At 37.6% G+C, this 19,170-nt stretch overlaps 1 protein-coding gene across 7 annotated transcripts in view; it reads left to right on the forward strand.

The window, feature by feature from the left end:
• Window positions 1–19,170, forward strand: part of BCAS3 (BCAS3 microtubule associated cell migration factor) — an 818,800-nt gene that overhangs the window by 753,158 nt on the left and 46,472 nt on the right. For 5 of the 7 annotated variants that reach the window (XM_072136426.1, XM_072136427.1, XM_072136425.1 and 2 more), the window contains one exon: window positions 12,451–12,618. In XM_072136426.1, coding sequence (XP_071992527.1) covers window positions 12,451–12,618 — 168 coding nt within the window. Of the gene's footprint in view, window positions 1–12,450; window positions 12,632–19,170 lie in introns of all 7 variants that reach the window. The other 2 variants (XM_072136429.1, XM_072136430.1) reach the window with 1 other exon arrangement.

A 19,170-nucleotide genomic window follows, 5' to 3' on the forward strand; every position in this document is an offset into this window, starting at 1 on the left:
GTAGAGTAATACACGTGGTGAAATGAGCATTTTGAACATATAGGTGGTTTCCAAATATGATGTGCAATGGAGTCCAAGATGGAAATTGCAATTATTTCTGGAAAGTTCAGTGCCCGTTATGTGGCGCCCCTTATGAAATAATGGAGGGTTATAGGGAGCAACGGGACCTAACAGTTGTTACAATTATTCATTTTACCTAAATGAATTCACAACAGGTTGGGCGTGAATTGTGAATGTGTTGCGTATAAGGAGGTAGATGATACCAAGGGACCAACTAAACTTTTGTCACTCTGGAGTTGTCGCAGGTCTCTTAGTAGTATGTAGTGTCCATCCCAACTCCTCTTTTGGAACAGACTCTTTATTGAGTCCTACAATTAGAAGCAGCAGAATTCACCGGGAAAATGCTGTCCTGGAAAAACACAGGAACATCTAAACCAGAGGTACTGGGGCCCCGTCCTTCTTGTCCCAATATTAGTTTCCTAATACCTTCCTCTTGAAAACGGAGAAATGATACGGCAGGACCTGCACATTGGAACAGCTCGTAAGAGTTGTACAGCATAATCTGTACAATGTGCACGGCCAGCGCTTTTCTACCATATCTTCGTTTTCCATAGGGAAATTATTGCCAAGTGTTGCTCTTATTCACCCTAGCGATGCCCATTGTGACGAATATTGCTGCTTTTGGCTGGACCAAATCGACCAGCCAATAGCGGTAAACATGGACAGAGGGGGGCAGCAAAACCCTTCTGGAGCACAAGGCACAATTGGTGGCAGTCAGGAACAGCCGCCACCCTGCCCCGATCACCGTGTCTACAGACATGGTGACCGGTATTACTGACGTCATAAGTAAATTCGCTTCTATTGGCTGGTCTGAATTGATGAGCCAATAGCAGCGATCGTGAACTGGGGGTGTGGGGGGGACGGAACCATTCTGGTCCATGGGGCAGGATGGATGGCCGTCAGGATCAACCGCCATCTTGCCCCGATCACGGTGTCTGTACCGTGTGGGCAAGTCACTACCCACCGCACCGTTCTATGACAACGCGCGTTGGGAATAGGCTATACAATCTTTATTTATTTTTTAAGCAATTTAAACAAATAAGGGTTTATTTTTTGCGAGACGAGATGCACTGTAAAAAAAAACTTCATTTTAGTGGGTTTTTAGTTTATTGAAGCAATTTTATTAACTTTTTACGTGTGGAGGAAAATAAAATCATCAATTCTTGTTTTGGATTTTTAGCATTTTTTTGGGGGGTGTTCACTGTAGCATAACAATAATATATTATCTTTATTCTACGGATCACTACGATTACGGTGATACCTCATTTATATAGTTTATTTTATATTTGTCCAATTTTATTGAAGGAAAACTAGAATAGAAAAAATTGCATTTGTTTTAGTATTGTCATTTTTATAGCAGCATAATTATAGTATTTTTTGATTGACGGAGCTGGTTGTAAGCTTATTTTTTGCGTGACAAGTTGTTCTTTTCAGTGGTATCATTTTGGTGCTTGTAACTTTTTCGGATCACTTTTTAGAACATTTTTTGTAAAGCAATTTGATAAAAAGTTTTAATTTTTGGCAAGTTTTTTGGGGTTTTTTTCTACCATGTTCACCGAGTGGGTCCAATTATGATTAGGATTTATTGTACAGATTGTTACGGACGCAGCGATACCAAATAAGTGAGGTTTTTTTGTGATTTAGTGTTTTTTATACTTTATTACTTTTGTACAGGGAAATGTGGTGTTTGGGGGGACTTTCACTTTCTTTTATTATTTATTTTTATTTAAAAAAACTTTATTTATTGTTTTAACTTTTTTTTACAGTAACTTACATTTTAGCTTGAACAAGTGATCTTCTGATCACTTGTTCAAGCTATTTTACAGGTTACACAGTGCAATACAGATGTATTGCACTGTGTAATGTAAGACACTGAGCATGCTGCGCATGCCCAGTGTCTTACAGCCGGGTCCTGCCAGGAGGCACGGACCCGGCACCGGGAGGAAGATCGCGCAGCCCCGGGCACCGGCAGTCCCGGGGCTGCGATCGGAGCTGCGGACCCCCCCGGTAAGTGCCGCGGGGGGGTCCGATTGACATCAAATACTTTTTAAATGCCTCTAACACGCCGCGGTCAGCGCGACCGCGGCGTGTTAGGGGTTAACACCCGCGATCGGAGAAATCTCCGATCGCGGGTGTTAGAGGCGGGTGTCGGCTATAATATATAGCCGACACCCGCAGCTTCTGGCGCCGGCTCCGTTAAGGAGCCGGCGCCAGAAGCTTGACGTAATAGTACTGCATTTTGCGGGAACGCACCTCCCGCGATGCAGTACTATTACGTCAAATGTCGGGAAGGGGTTAAAATTGGCGCCTCTGACCATTTAAGAATTTCAGACAACTTTCTCCATATTTAGCATTAGAATCCAGATGTAGTAGAAATTATCCACTCTAGTCCTTCAATGGTGAAGAAAAAACTTAACCTATGTTGAGTCTTTTTTGCAATGTGTAGAGTTGCCAATACTCTTCAGACATTACCACATTGTGGAGAATTTATTAAGACTGGCTTATTAAGTGGCATCTTAACTTTCCATCTGCCAGTGTACCACACACCAAATTTACTTAGAGGTCCCTGCTTCTAAGTAAATCCAGAGTTAGAGTCTGCTGCTGGAATGAAGTCACCACAAGGGTGGCAGAGATGCCAGATGTAGTAGTCCCTATTGTTTTTCATGCACTGTCTGCCAGAAAACTGGTGGACAAACACAGTGGGGCACATTTACTTACCCGGTCCAGTCGCGATCCAGCGGCGGGTTCTCCGACGCTGATTCGGGTTCTGCCGGGATTCACTAAGGTCCGTGCGCCGATATTCACCAGGTGTTGCTGCTGCGCCGAGGTCCGCTGGAGTTCACCTGCTTTTTTCTGGTGTATGTGAGGGCTTGATCTTGCGACACAAATGGCTTTTTAAATTCTGTGGTTTTTCCGAATCCTTCGGGTTGTCCGGTTGCCACGCCCCCCCATTTCTGTCGCCCGAAAGTCGGCGCAATTGCGCCAAAAATCGATCGCGTGCGCCACAATCCCGTGAAATACAGCGCAAAAAGGGAAAATATTCGGGAAAACCCGGACGGATTCGCGGCTGAGGACCCTTAGTAAATGTGCCCCAGTACCTTTAAGTTAGAAAGTAAGGATCCACAATCTTCTCTTATAGAAATGGAGAAGTTGACCGCCAAGATTCCACTACCTAGATTCAAGCTCGTGTGCATACACCAAAAAGATACCTCCAGTCTAATGTCAATGTTCCCTGTTAAATCAATGAAAATGAATTTATGAAGCTATCTAAAGAACTATAATAAATCTATCCTGCAAAATACAATAAACAAGCTGCAAAGACTCTCCAAAAACTATAGTAAGATGCCTGCCTAATGACAAATCTACCCCACAGGATTGTTTAATGTCCGCTTAAGGTGGCATAAAAGGCACATTTTTTTTGCTTAATTGTTTGTTAAATATAACATCCATTTATTTTCCTTTTGACTTTTAACCACAAATGTTTATTCCTCTTGACCTGAGATGCAATGAGCCTTGAGATGCCTAAGTAGATCTCTGCCAAAACAGTGGAGGTGAATGCCCACAATTGGTGCCAGTGTTTGTCACAATTTGCAGTGAAATTGTTGGTCTGGAAACGTGTGTGTACCGCTGAAAATTAACAGAAAAATGCGATATAGTAAAAATGATTATTATGGTCAAACAAATGTAAGGTAATTAAATAGTTGATTGATTTGCATCATACTGTAAAACGTATGTATAGCCTTAATGTTGCTTGGATCATGAAGGAAGCTACCAAGGAGACTATAAACAATGTTAGTTTAGGAAAATTTTTTGTTTGTTACAAATCTCTGCTTTCTTAATTACTCTATTCCTGTGTGTTTTAGTTTGCCTCAATAGCAAATTAGCATTGTCACAAAGAGAAATGGGCAAATGTTTAGTTGAGAAATAGAGTGTTTTTTTTTAAATGTTACCATAAATTCTATTAACCATTGTCATAACTGTTGCAAATATTATTATGCTTTAGTTAACAGAGAATTACTTTACTGTTTCTTTGGCTGACTGCTTTCTTTCTCTACTCTCTCATACACACGTAGGATTGGCTCTGCAAAACATACATCCAGGCTAAAGGATCAGGAAAATTTTTATTACCACTTGCCCAATCCTGTATGACATAAAAATCTGATAGGTGCGGGGCCTACCTCTATGACCCACATCTATATCTATCTTTGCACATTAACAGACAACGGCAGACTGTCAGCAGTGGTTAAAATTTTATGTATATAGAGTATTACTGAAATCCACTGTTTCTGTACATCCAATAGAGGTGAAATGAAGTTCTGTAAACCGAATAAATAGTCAGATATGCTGTTGATGCCGCTGATTCGCTTATGTGGAAATTACAAAAGCTGCATAGCTCCGCTATAAAATTCTAACCACTACTAACAATCTATATTTGACTGTCACCAAGGACAAGTAGCAGCAAGAAGCCTCATAGCAGCATCATTTTAGAGATAGAGGTGGGACTTTGATGCCATTCAAGTCTTAAACTGTGGCAGAAACCCATGGCTGTGCCTCAAATTTTTTAAATAAGCTCTATGATAAAAATTCAAGTCAGATTTTTCTAAGGCCCTGTTCACATTTACAGTGGAAAAATTAATGTGGGCTGCTGCCCACTTTTTTATAGTAAATAACTGAAGTTCCGAAAGCAGGTGTGAAGTAGACCTATTTTGTATATTTTCCCTTTTCAACAATTGGTGTCAGATTCAAAGTGAGCACCTATAGATATCTATCTTAGAAATTGTGTCTCCAATGTTGTCACTTATATATATAGCAATATATATAATTTTTAGTTCAATTCGAAACTAACTTAATTTTGGCATCATTAAAGTCTATTGTACAGTAAAGTCTATTGTAATGTATTGAAAAATGTATTTAAGAGTTAGCGAAATTAAGAGTTTATCTTTAACTACTTGTTATAAAGCAAAAATCTTACCACTAAATGTAATAATCTATTTCATAATAATCTTTTTTGGTAATAAAATTAGATGATATCAGGGTAAACTGTCATAAAGTACTGAAAATTAGAATATACTGAAATGTAAATGGCAGCAATGCTGTATTACAAATATTTAGCCGTAAAGAAGTTTGCCCTTATTTTAAGGGAGGACTTGAAATGAAGGTTCAGTATCAGGAGCCCATTTTGTGGCTGTCAGGAGGGTTTCAGCAGTTTGTCAGTAAACACACCCTTGTGAGTCTGCACTCTGTCAAAGATTTGGTAATCCCTTTAATCTCTGCATTGACTTACCTAACATTATTCTTTTTTGTCATTCACTTCTGGGCATTCCTTTTTACTTTAGAAGTGCAAAATAATTTAATACCAGGCTAAGCCATTTTGTCATATTTTTCTTCTTAAAAGAGCCGAAATGAGCTGGCCATTGACAAATCAGGAGTTCTGGGGCAAGCATGGAAGAATAACTCAAACATATGTTCTAATATGTTTGGTGTCAAGCGCTAAGGGATTCATCACAAATTATCAAATCAAACTGACTCTTGTGCATCTGACCTCTGCATTGACATGAATGTGTTCAGAGCAAAGACAATATGCTACACCCTCATGTATACTAAAACAATAAAATTATTTGGTAAAAAAAAAATTATTATAACCTGGGGTTTGGGGACAAAAAAACATCTACCACAATATAAAAAATATACAAAGGTGCCTCCATCCACTAAACCACAAATATGTACATCAAACATAACCAATAAATGACCCACAAAAAATTATTCAACATCTTAGTATCAAAGGTAGTACAACATGCAAGAATATCCCTGACTTACTCCTCCAACACTGTGAAGATTCATGGTTCTCTACTCACAGGCCCATCTACCAATGCAGGATTTGGGTCCAAACTTTCTTCAAAGCTATTTACACATTAAATAGATGATGCACCAACCTTCCTTACTAAGTGGCAATCTGATTTAGACCTTTCTTTCACCCCTGATAAAGGAATACATATTTTTATTGAATGCACACAGTTTCTCTAGATGTATCCATATAATGGAGAATTTGTACAAGCTAAAAACTACTCCCCCACCCCAACCCACATGTGTTGAATACAACGAATAGCAATATCCTAAAAGAATGTTGGTGTTGTAAATGGGGCACGGGTGACATCCATCACATCTGGTGAACCTGTCTCAAGATTGTCCCATACTGGCAAACAATATTAATTAATTAACAAGATGTGTAACTCTAATATAGCACCTGACCATGTCACTGTAATTCTATGGAGACCCTCTATGAATTTCTGTCCACATCGACCTGACCTCCCTACCAGCGGCTAAACTTCTGATGCAACAGATGTGTCGATCAGAACATCCACCCTCATTGAACATGGGGTCAGACAAAGTCAGTGAGATATATAGAATTGAAAAACTAGAAATCTTAGTACTGGGGCAAAATTTGTGGATACGTGTAAGCCTTGGAAAAGGAGCTCAGACACTTCGAAGGCTAATTTACAGTTACCTGCTTAATCCATTAGACTCATACCACATGTATATTACATTTTTAATAATCAATAAAAAGAGTTTGAAAACAAACAAACAGATTATGCAACATCATTTATCAGAATAATAATAGAAATATGGTAAATCATAAATATTTGAAATATGGTAAATTAAAAAGGGCATTGGGGCTTTGATTACCACCATAGTACAATTATATGGAAATATCACCTGACACACATTTGCAAAATCCTAAAATATAACAGAGACAAACTTCTTTCACTAGTAAGTTTCCTTCAAGCCCTTGCCTTAAACTGTTATGACCCAAGGAGCCCTGTCAGTAACCTTCTCACTGGTTCTGTAAGCCAGGAATGCATGCACACACATCAGCAGACCTCATGCAGCAGCAAGGTTATTGGAGCTCTGCATCATGACCAAGAATGTGGGGCCTAGGGAGGAGTAATACATGTAGATGGATAGTTGAGATGATGTTGAGATGCTGTATGCTGAATACTTTAAAGGTTTTGCACAATTTATGCTGGACCTGGGGGCCCAGGAAGACTAAGGTCAACAGGTGAATCCAAGTCTGTCCATAAATTCACCTATACAGTGGCTGGTAATTTACAAAATTGAAATGAAGGCAATGTTTTGTCAGGGCTGCATGTTCTATGAAATGGAAGTTTGTGAGCATATAGCTCGTGTTTGAAAAAAAATCCTATTCGGTGCCTGTTTCTGGATTTTTAACTTGTTAATTGTTTATGTTATATGAAATGAGCAGACATGTACAACATGCCAAATGTAATTACATCTCATTGTTATTTCTAGTTTTAGATTCAGATAGTTAAGATACATATTTTGTTTCGATCAGCTGGATGACCTTGTATCTTAAACTAAAGTGATAAAAGTGCGTTTTGCTCTGATCATATATAAAAAGTAAAAATAAGTTGCTGACTGAAATCTAGTCAAACCGCAGAAGGGAGTGGACTGAGAGCATGAGATAAAACAAAAGTTCAGAGAAGACTTTGCAAATCTCCAGAAAGAAAATCTTTCAATGTATGTAATCCCTGGAACCCACACATACATTAACATTTATGCCTCACACGTCGAGAAAATCAGTTTTTAGATCTTGAATGTGCTGGTAACACTTGTATTTATATCTTCTGTTCTTATTCAAGTATCCCTGTAACAAGTAACTGACCCTTTATTGAGTGTCTGTTCACACATGTAGAGAATCCTCATTTGGCAAAACATCAAAAACCGTATTCTTTGTTATTCAAAGGTCTACTTGCAAGAGACAAAATAGTTTTGTTTCTTTATCTGCCTTCTGAATAACATAAGTCAAGAATGCATCTTTCATCAATCTTTTCATTTGCTGTCAAGGAATGTGAGAATCTTGTCAGAGGTACTACAGGTCGTCTCATTATTTACACCAATATTTATTCTGGGAGGTGTGAACAGTTGTGTGCATGACTGCAATGATGCAGAATATCTTACTTTGCTTTCTATTGTTTGTTATTGTTTTCAAAATACTATCTGAAAAGTGGATTTTGTTTTCTCAAGTGCTAGAGTGTATATTGATGTCACGCGGGCGTTGTGATTTGTAAAACATTATAAAGTTAGATTTAGCCTGTCAAATTAAAGGTCTATAGAAGTAAGGTAAATCCAGAAAGATTTGACAAGGCTTAGAGTTTCAGAGCTCTTTACAGCAGGTTCAAATGGGGTTTGCCGAAGTTCAAGAGCAGATGTCACACGAGTTCCAAGGTTTTCTGGTGTTGAAACTTCTCTAGTGTCTGGAATTTGGTCTGTCGGGAAGTGCCTAAACCAAATCATGAAATTCTAGGCACAGATACAGCCATATAAATCCATGAATGCAGTGCTTTGTGTGATAGTCTTGCCATTCCAGGTCTAAATTATCTGCCCCTGATGTATAGAGTAACTGGCTGGCCAAGTGTTTATGAACAGTTATCATCCACTACTTTGGATGTTATCAGAGGAAGGGACGCCTGCCGCAGGGCTTGGTCTCTCACCCTTTCTATTACCACCTGTCATTGACAAAGAGTGTGCGGTGAAGCTGCACAGTCACTGAGTACAAGTGTAGATAGTTTCTGACGGCTGATCAAAGGGGAAAACCAAAGGGACTGATAACAAGGACGTGTTTCATGTACTTTTAACTTTGAGAAGCTCTAGTATTTGCATTTTCCGTAGCATGGCAAAGGCGGTTCTGTGAAGGCAGAATATTCGATTATCTAATAAAGCAGTAAATTGTTTATGTTTAAGCAGCAAAACGCAACTGCTGTTACTTTCACTTAAGGAATATAATATTTTCATTATATGTTTACTTGTTAAGTTATATTCTGTAGTCTGGATAACATAAATTAAAAAGAAAAAAAATAGTTGAATGCAACATTTGCTATATCAAAGCATTTATGTATAGAAATCTAAATTTGGTGTTTAGTAGTATTTCTGATAAACATACTAATATGCAATGAAACACATTGGAACCGTACACTCCACAAATCTAGTAGCCCTTTGCTTTACAATGACTTTGCCTACAATAATGTTACTTTAGGATGGTCCTTTCTCATTTTGGTAGCACTTTATAATGCATAAACAAAGAACAAAGCCAGTGTGTCATATGGCAAATTATGTCACAAGAATACAAAAAATCTTTATTATCATTGGGTTATACACAAAACATACAAGAAAAACTCAAAGTTAAAATCACTTAAAAAGTACCAAGTACATATATAAGATGCAATGTTGGTTACACAGGTAAGTATAAACCAACGACACCCCCTCACACAAAGAATAAAGTACTTCCAAAGTAACCTGTAAACACCTGACTATGTGTGCTGGCTAAACCAAGGTATAGAATAAACAAGTACAATCAAGGTACATATTACAAAAAAGTCAATAAATACTACATCTAGCCATGATACTTTACGCTACACACTGAACCACAGTGTTCCAGTCGGGAAGGAAAGGGTCAATCTGTAAAAAAGTGGAGTAGTGGTGGAGGGGGTGGAGGGCTTCCCACGCGTTCCGTCTCCTTTTAGGAGACTTCCTCAGGGGTGAAAGCACTTTATAATGATAATGTAATATTGATTCTCTATCGAATGCATGTAGCCAAACAGGGATGTGCTCATTGATACCTGCAGCTAATCATCTATATAAAAGTGCTATTTTAGAAGGTCATCTATGTAGTAGAAGACATGGATCAGTGGCTTTACAGAGGAAACAACAAGGAACTGTTTATCTTTAGTGTAATGTTTCCCAATTGCATTGTATAGCAGATAGTTTCAGCTGAATCTCACTTGTGTACTATAGTGTCAGGGAGTAAGAGTTTTCCTTTTAAGGCCGCCTTGCTGGCATGTGGAGACTTATAGCCATTGATGCTTCACTAGAGGATTCTGAGAAATATTCAAATACATTTTCCAGGATGGGACAAGGAAAACCACACCTTTTTTTTGCTACATGTGGGATGTAAGCCAAACCAGTACAGATTCCCAACTGTTCCTTCAAATGAAGTTTTAAATATAGATTATTAGAATCCCACTTTGAATCACCCCATTTTCAAAAGTACACCCCTCAAAACTTCTTTTGAAAACTGCTTTTAGGAAGATTTTAAACTCTTTGAGCGCTTCATCATAATTAAAACAAAAAGGAAATGAAATTTAGAATGGTCTAATATTGTCGGTAAAACATTAATTTAGCACACAAATGTACACATTCCCAAAAGAAAAAAGGAGAAAAACAATCTTAAAATTTGTTATGCAGTTTCGCCCGAGGACATAGACACCCCACATGTGGATGTGACTTGTATGGGAGACACAGTGAGGAGCAGAAGGGAAGGAGGGCCATGTAGCTGGCAGTTTTGTCCTATAGAATGTAGTGGTCTTTAGTTTCTTCAATGGCGGCCTTTTGTGGATTATTACATTTTTGTTTTTCCAATAGTGGGGCCATGTGAGCGCCTTTTTTGTGGAATGAGATTCATTTTAAGGTGACTATGGCCTATTGTTGAAAATGTAGATGGGGGAGGGATGAAGTAGAAAAACATCAATTCTGTAATTGTTTTATGACTTTTATTTTAATGTTCACCATATAGCCTAATAAACATGTAGTGGGATATTTATCATACAAGTCCTGGCCGTATGATAGCCTACCGATGCATTTTTGCAGTACGATACATCAAGAGACTTCAGGGTCCTGCCTGGTATAGATATAAACGCAGCTAGCGACTTAAAACATGTGAAAACCATGCCCCCTTCACCCCCCACTAGCGTGAAGGTGTCGGAGAGGGCTAAATAATTGCAAGTGCTAGCGATAAGCAAGCATTTGCGATTATGTCGGACGCAGACGCCCTGATAAATGGGGATAACATACTTAGATATATTTTCTTACGTTTTACTAATTTTGCAAAATAAAACCATATGTGGAGAAAAATCGATTTTTTTTGCATTGCCGTCTTCCAAGTGGCATATCATTTTTATTTTTTTTTGCCTGGAACTGGCTGATGGCTTGTTTTTTGCGCTAGTATCATTCTAGAGGAGATTTTTGTGTTCACATTTTATTGCATTTTTCCGTGGGATGAAGTAGGTATAATTCATGGTGGGTTTTTAACAGTTTTTTTTACTGCGTTCATCAGGCAGGTTCAATAATTGAATGATTTATTTTATTGTGTGGGTTTTGTGTTATGATTTTGACTGTTTTGCATTATATGTCATTTCACTATTTTACTTTTTATTTAAAAACATTTTAAATTTTTTTTAGACTTTTTTTTATTAGTTTCACCATGGGACACCAAATAAGCAATAATTTGACTGCTTGTGCATGATTATACCCTATAATACTGATGTATTTCAGGTTATTAGCTCAGTCAGCATTTGCATATGCATAGGTTGACATTGTGATAGGATCTTACAGGTACTGCCTATGGACAGCCCTAGATACAGCTGACACCTCATGTATACTGATGCCAGCTCAGGTCTAATGACAAGCTGAACCTGTATCAGCTCAGCAACAGATATATCCATCCCTGAGTGTGAAGAAATTAATGGCTGTATGTATGTATTATCATTCTATGCCATGAATGGGACAAATCCTTTTCTGTATGGGACATACTAGAATTGCCATACACATACAATGTATGTGTGCAATATGCATTTATATCTATTATTGCAGGTCGAGATTATTACACTAGTCTTAGTTATGCTTTGCATTCTTATTGTAGATAAACAAGTGACTTGATTCGGAACATATATGGCATTAGGTTTGAGACCCTTCCTTTTCTGTTGTAAACGTGACTAGAGTACATGTCTTCATTGGTGGGAGGTTAAACATTTGTAAATCTATGTAGCATCCCTTAGTAGCTATGACAGATTTTGGAGACTAGTTGTTGCCGGTGTTAGTCTTCCTTTGCACTGAGTGGAAGCAGACCAGCCATTGATGGAGTTCTTGTTGATATCTACCTCTCTGTTGTACTGTAAAGAATGAAACAGTATATAATTAATATTACATTATAAACAGGCTGCTTGTAGATGAATGATTATGTTAAATTATTTTAAACTGACCAAAATATTTTATCCCGGTTATTGCCTTTTGTTCTCAATGTTATTTATGTAGCTTTCAGGGCAAAGGGGCAAGGAAATTACAAAGCTTTATTCTTGGATAAAAAATGTTAATTGAGGGTTTAAAAGGTGTCTTTACAAGTGTTATCTTGAAAATACTAATTCAGAAATGATGATTTTATCTCTAATGGTTGTATAAATTATTTATGTTTATAAATATTCAAAATAGGCGATGATCATGTTTTGAATATTTTTAGATTTTTAGTAATAATAGGTTTTCCATACAATAAAATAACAACAAAATAATATTAATATTTTTTTATTTGTTTGTTTGCTACAGGAGCCTATGACAGGAGTGTGACTTTGCTGGAAGTATGTGGTAGCTGGCCAGAGAGCTTTGGTTTAAGGCACATCTCATCCATTGAAAGCACCGATGAGGGTCTCCGTGAGCGATTGGCTGATGCCATGTCTGAATCGCCAAACCGAGATGTGGTGGTATCAGGAACAGGTACAAAAAAGAGGTGTGATATGAGGTCCAACAATTCTTTTTCCAAATCATTTTTCACTATATTCCATTGTCAAAGCTCCTTACAGGTTTATCCCATTTGCTTGCTTTATTTACTAGCTTAAAGGAAACATAATGCTTAAGATAAAAATATTAGCTCAGTTATATTCTCATCTTCATAACATAGAATGCTTTTTCTTTATTGACCAGTATTTACTTTATGCCCTGCCAAGGATATTTTTGTGACATATTTATTGCCACTCTTCCCATGATCTTAGGTACACATTGCATATGTGGCGAAGATGGTTTTCTTTTAAAGACAACCAAGTTAGCTATATGGGCGTCCCAGAAAGAATTCCAGAGTGTGATGATTTTGAAGATTTTTGCAATCTATTTATTATAGTTAACAGATTTGTTTCATGTAATAATTTCTCTTCTGCAGCCAGAAGGAGATTCATTCATTCCTTTCAACAACATTTGTTTGGTAATACTTATAAAACACCACTGCTATGTTGAGTTGGTTCTGCTCCATATCTCTATCTCATTCCTATTGTCGATTACTCCTGTGATGGCGTTGGCTAATCTTAATTGCAAATCTGTGCTGCCCACCCTCACCTTCGGTTCTTACTGTACTTGCCTGAACCTCGGTGCATTTGTGGACCGACCTGGTTAAGCTGTCACCAACCCTGGGACTACACAAAAGCGTGCAATGCATTGCGACAAAAAGAGCTATATTGGGGCGCTAAACAATATAGTATGGTGCAGTGTCAACACCAGACTGGAAATAAATGACTGATTCTCCTCACACCAATACAATATAAATATATTATTTAATATTAAAAAAGTGACAATATATAAGTAATGGCATATACATACACTGATTTGTCCAAAAAGTGAAGTTTTCTGGGTTATACCCTTCTTCAGACCAAAATACGGACAAATGAAGTGTAGGAGTGGACCATACATATACAAAGCCCAGCCTACAGAAAAACTCAGGTGGAGCTAAAATAGTGGACCAATTACAAAAGAGCACTCATATACAGAAATTCAATAGAATACATACATAATAATCTAAATTTCACATGATACATTAAGAACCAAGCAGCAATAATTCAACTATATCAGAAACTCACATCCCTTTCCGATAGCAAGCATTCTCTCAAAGACTGTATAGTGCGACCCATGTACTGTAATTTACAGGTGCACTCCATCATGTACAGTATATAACATAGGAAGTGCTACAATTCAAGAAACTTTAAATGTCAAAGGTCTCGCCTGTAATGTTTGACTGGAACCGTGTTTTTCTCATGCGTGTAAATATTCTGCTCATCGAAAAGGCCCACATACAGGTTAGCATAGCTCGGTGAAAATTTGCTGCCCATAGCTGTCCCCCCTTTCTTGTAAATAAATCTTATCATGGAATGAAAAATAATTGTGTTCTAAGATAAATATAATATCTCTTGCAATAAAATTGCCCTGAATATCTGGCATATTAGAATTGTTCCTAAGGAACTGAGATATTAGTATATAGGGACGTTATGTCCATCGTGATAAAAAGATATGTATCTTCCCAAGGAACCTGTAAAACATGTCTCAGGAGGTCAGAGGTATCTAGTGTAAAGGACTTTAATTTTGTGTAGATAGTGGAATCAGAAAGGAGTCTGAGTGATTCTTCCACGTAGTCAGTTTTGTTAAGTACTACAATCCCCCCACCCTTATCTGCTGCCTTGATTACTATTCCGTTGTTTTGACCCAATTGTGTCAATGTTTTCTTTTCCAGCACTGTTAAGTTGTGTTTTTGCTGCTGATGGTTCCTAGGTCACTAAATTGTCACTTTTTTAATATTAAATTATAGTTTATATTGTATTTGTGTGAGGAGAATCAGTCATTTATTGCCAACCTGGTGTTGACACTCCAGCATACTATATCGTTTAGCGCCCCAATATAGCTCTTTTTTGCGCCACCTATTGCACGCTTTTGTGTTGTTCATCGCCGGTCCCGTGTGTATAGAGGTCCTCTTAGAGCTTTGGGAGCTGCAGGAACGACTAAGACCTTCAGGACAGTGCACCCTATATTAGTTTAATCAAGTGGTAATCAGGTGAGCGGTTTTGCACACTCTCTCCACCTCTATTCTCTGACGATATCACACAAGGCGCCTCCCTCCTTCGCTCTCCTCTATTTTCTCTACATTACCTACACTCAGACTACTCAGAGAAGTAGCGGCCTGGTGACCTTTTCACAGCAGAGCACAGACTTCTGTACAGTAGTCACAGGGTCACTTTTATAAGACTCTTGGGAGTGGACTTAAGACAGACCATAAATTTAGAGAGTTTTTTTCTGGTGGAACAGTCAATTAAATAATTTTGATATTTTGTTTGTGACTCCAACTATGGATTAAACTGTTAACATACCTATACGATAGTAAGAAGACAACTTCTATATTATCTTATCTACAGACTGCATTGTCCACCTTTCCCAGCATTTTCTTTCAAACTTTGTAATTTTCAATTTTATAGATAAATAATCTTAATTGCACCCATAGACCTAATAAGGACGTTGAGAGATGTTACAGAAACGTATATGTTATGTTTTACAATTGTGTGATAGACACTTACTCTGTCTTGGTTGAGTCAGATAAGACATTTTATATTACACTGAAAATCATCTGACATTTGTTGCTTCATGATTTTACATGTAAGCATTCAGAAAACACATATTTAGTTGAGTTTTGGGGGAAATAATTGATATAGTACTGGTTTCAAATATAATAGGAAAGTTCATCAATTGATGCTGCGTGTGCCAGTTTTAGGGGTAACCACTCAACATGTTGTGTATAATTAAATTTACTGCAGACAAGCTATTGGCTACTGTTACCCATCCCCTCATGTCCTTGCCCAATATTTTTAAACCCATGGAGTCCTTCTCTTATGCTTTTGGGCCGAAAGTCAATAGTTTGAAATCGGGAGTTCTTTATTGTAATATGCCAAAGCAACTCCATAAGCAAATAGCTCTCAGTTTTGATTTTCCCAGAGAATCCTGGTCCACTACCCTAACTATGGGTTCGCATTTCCTGAGAATCTAGACACATTGTACTCGATCAACTACCTTGCCATGTATAGAGTGATTAAGGCAGATATAGACAGGTGGGATGCCCAGCAATATATAATAAGGTTAATTGGTTGTAATAAACAATTAGGAATTGTCAGACATATGATGTATGTTTATAAATCTAAAGGTGGTTTCTCAGTTCCCTGATATGTGAAATATTTTCAGGCAGCCAGCATAGTACAATTCTTACTGGTGCATGCCATGGTCAATCAGCTTCTTTGGGTCTCTCTGGAATCTTATATGGTGGCACCATATTCATTAGAATTCTTAATGTGGACCTCTGCCCTGATAAACTCACTTGTTCCTAAATCGGTTCTATATAAATTAGAGTTCAGTATCCACCCTGCCCTTCCAGTCTGGACTCATCCCATTTTTCCCTGGGCATCTCAGCTTCTAACTGGCTGGCTGGGTAATACATTATTATGTGTAGATTATTTCCTTGTGGGGAAGAAATTGATCTCCATTTCTAGGTTTCACTCTCAATATCAACCTCCTGATTCCGAAACATTAAACATTTCACAGGTTTTTTTCAAGAATCTCCTCTACCTTGTGATATGTACTTGAATCTGTGGCTATTTATGCCCCTTCGAGGCCAACTATGCTATCAATATTATATGGATTTATATGCAATCCACCCCTTGATGTTAAATTACCCTTTATGTTAAAGTGGGAGGAGGATCTCCATTTGACCAACCGAATAGATGGTTGGGATGTTGTGATACTTTTAGTAGAGGCAGTTGGCAAATTACTCTTAAGGAAACAGCACTTAAAAGTGCTCACATAGAACTTACATGTTTCTTTTTAGGGTCTATGTATTTCATACTCTGGTCTCCCATTTATGTTTCAGAGTCTGTTATAAGGAGGGTACTGCACTTTGTACTGATTTACTTGCAGAGCTCACAGGGTGTGCTGTGTCACGCTTCCCTACCTTTTGCTTATTTAGTAAGAAACCCTTTCCCTTGCCTAACTCTATGTTTAAACTTGTCCAATTTGTTTCATTTGCTTTCCGAATCCATATTGCATCTCAATAGTGTAAACTGGACCTTAGTTTTTCTACAGTCGTAGACAGAATTAATTCTATATTGTTATTCCAAAAAATTGCAGTGATAAGAGTAGGCTATATATCCTCGTCCCACTGTCCAGATATGCAATATTATGTGTCATTATAATGCACTGGCATGTGTTCTTATGTGTTACTAACTCTCACTTGGGTAGTATTTTATCTATAAGTAGTGCTGTATTCCGTGGACATACTGTTAACCCCTTAACGCTGAAGCCACTTTTCACCTTCCTGACACGGCCCATTTTTTCAAATCTACCCTGTGTCACTATAAATGGTTATAACTTTGGAACGCTTTAACATATCCAAGTGATTTTAAAATTGTTTTCTTGTGACACATCGTACTTCAGGTTATTTGAAAAATTTTGGTGGTATGTTTTGCATTTATTTATGAGAAAATCAGATATTTGGTGAAAATTTGGAAAAATTTTTGATTTTTGAACTTCAAAATGTTCTACTTTTTCTATACATAGTCATAACCGCAAAAAACGTAATAACTAACATTCACTAAATGTTTAATTTATATGGACATGGTTTTTTATGCATACTCTTATTTTTGTAGGATGTTATGGGCCTTTGAACGTTAGGTGCGATTTTTCACATTTTCATAAAAAACGCAAAATCCTGCTATTGAGTGACCTGCTCAGGTTTCAAATCACTTTGAGAGGCCTAAATAAAAGTAAACCCCATAAATTACCCCATTATAGAAACTACGCCCCTCAACGTACGTGAAACAACTTTTATGAAGTTTGTTAACCCTTTAATTGTTTTACAGGGGTTAAAACAAAATCGGATGCAATTTTGAAAGTAAAATTTTTTTGGCTAAATTATTATGTTTTTCAAAAAATGTACAAATTCTCAGTTGATAAAATACCAAAACGTTCCACAAAATTTGATACCCAATCTCTCCCGTGTATAATAATACCCCATATGTGGTGTTAACCTGCTGTATGGGCACACGCCAGGGCATCGAAGGGAGCTGCGCCATTCAGAGCAGATTATGCATTGTCAATTTTTATTGGCTATACAATCTTTTTTTGGCAATTTGGACATATAAGGGCTTATTTTCTGCGACACGAGATGCACTTTACAAATACTTCATTTTAGTGGGTCATTAGCTTATTGATGAGATTTTATTAACTCTTGAATGTATGGGTGAAAAGAAAATGGTCAATTTTGGTTTACTTTCTTTTCATATTTTTTGGGGGTCGTACACCGTACACTAAAAATATTATATTATCTTCATTCTATAGGTCACTACTATTACGGTGATACCTCATTTATATAGTTTTTCATTTATTTTTACAATTTTACTGGATAAAAACTAATATAGAGGAAATCTCATTTGTTTTTGCATCGCCATCTTTTCTGAGACGTAACTTTAATATTTTTTGGTTGACAGAGCTAGTTTAGGGCTTATTTTTTACGTGTTGAGTTGTTCTTTTCAGTGGTACCATTTTTGCACACATAACTTTTTTTTATCACTTTTTAGAACATTTTTGTGTAGAGATTTTATGAAAAATGTACATTTTTGGCGTGTTTTTCGTGTTTTGTTTTTACGGCGTTCACCGAGCGGGTCCAATAATGTTTCTGAGTTATTGTACGGATTGTTACGTACGCGGAGATACCAAATATGTGGGTTTTTTTGGCGGTTTTGTGTTTTTTTCACTTTATTGCATGTGTATAGGGAATATTTGTGTTTAGGGGACTCTAACTTTATTTAATTAATTATTTTTATTAAAAAATTATTTTATGTAATGTTTTTAACATTTTTATTAACTTTTACAGGTTAGCTTGAACAAGTGATCCACTGATCACTTGTTCAAGCTCTTCTTCACATTACACAGTGTAATACAGATGTATTACACTGTGTAATGTAACACACTGAGCATGCTGCGCATGCTCAGTGTGTTACAGCCGGGTCCTGTCAGAAGGCAGGGACCCGGCTACAGGAAGGAGGATCGCGCAGCCCCGGGCACCGGCAGTCCTGGGGCTGCGATCGGAGCAGCGGAACAACCCCCCACCCCCGTAAGCGCCGCGGGGGGGTCCGATTCTTCTGAAATGCCGATCGCGGGTGTTAGAGGCAGGTGTCGGCTATAAAATATCAGCTGCAGCCAGTGTTCAGGTGTTCAACGGCCCGGTCTTGGGCCATGGACCGGTGGTTGTGGAACACTGCTTTTTTTTGTAAATAACAGATAGTCAACTAATAGCATTTAATATTTACTAGTATTACTATACTCTAATAGCATTTACCATCCCAAAACTCTAACAAAACCAACCAACGTATTAACAGAAATGAATGATAATAGTATAATGCAGACTGAGTTATTTTGAGTTTACTACAAGGGTACGGACTATGTGTGTCAGATAATGCAGAAAGATGTTGG

The sequence above is a fragment of the Engystomops pustulosus genome, chromosome 2, assembly GCF_040894005.1.
Source record: "Engystomops pustulosus chromosome 2, aEngPut4.maternal, whole genome shotgun sequence".
Classification (NCBI taxonomy): domain Eukaryota; kingdom Metazoa; phylum Chordata; class Amphibia; order Anura; family Leptodactylidae; genus Engystomops; species Engystomops pustulosus.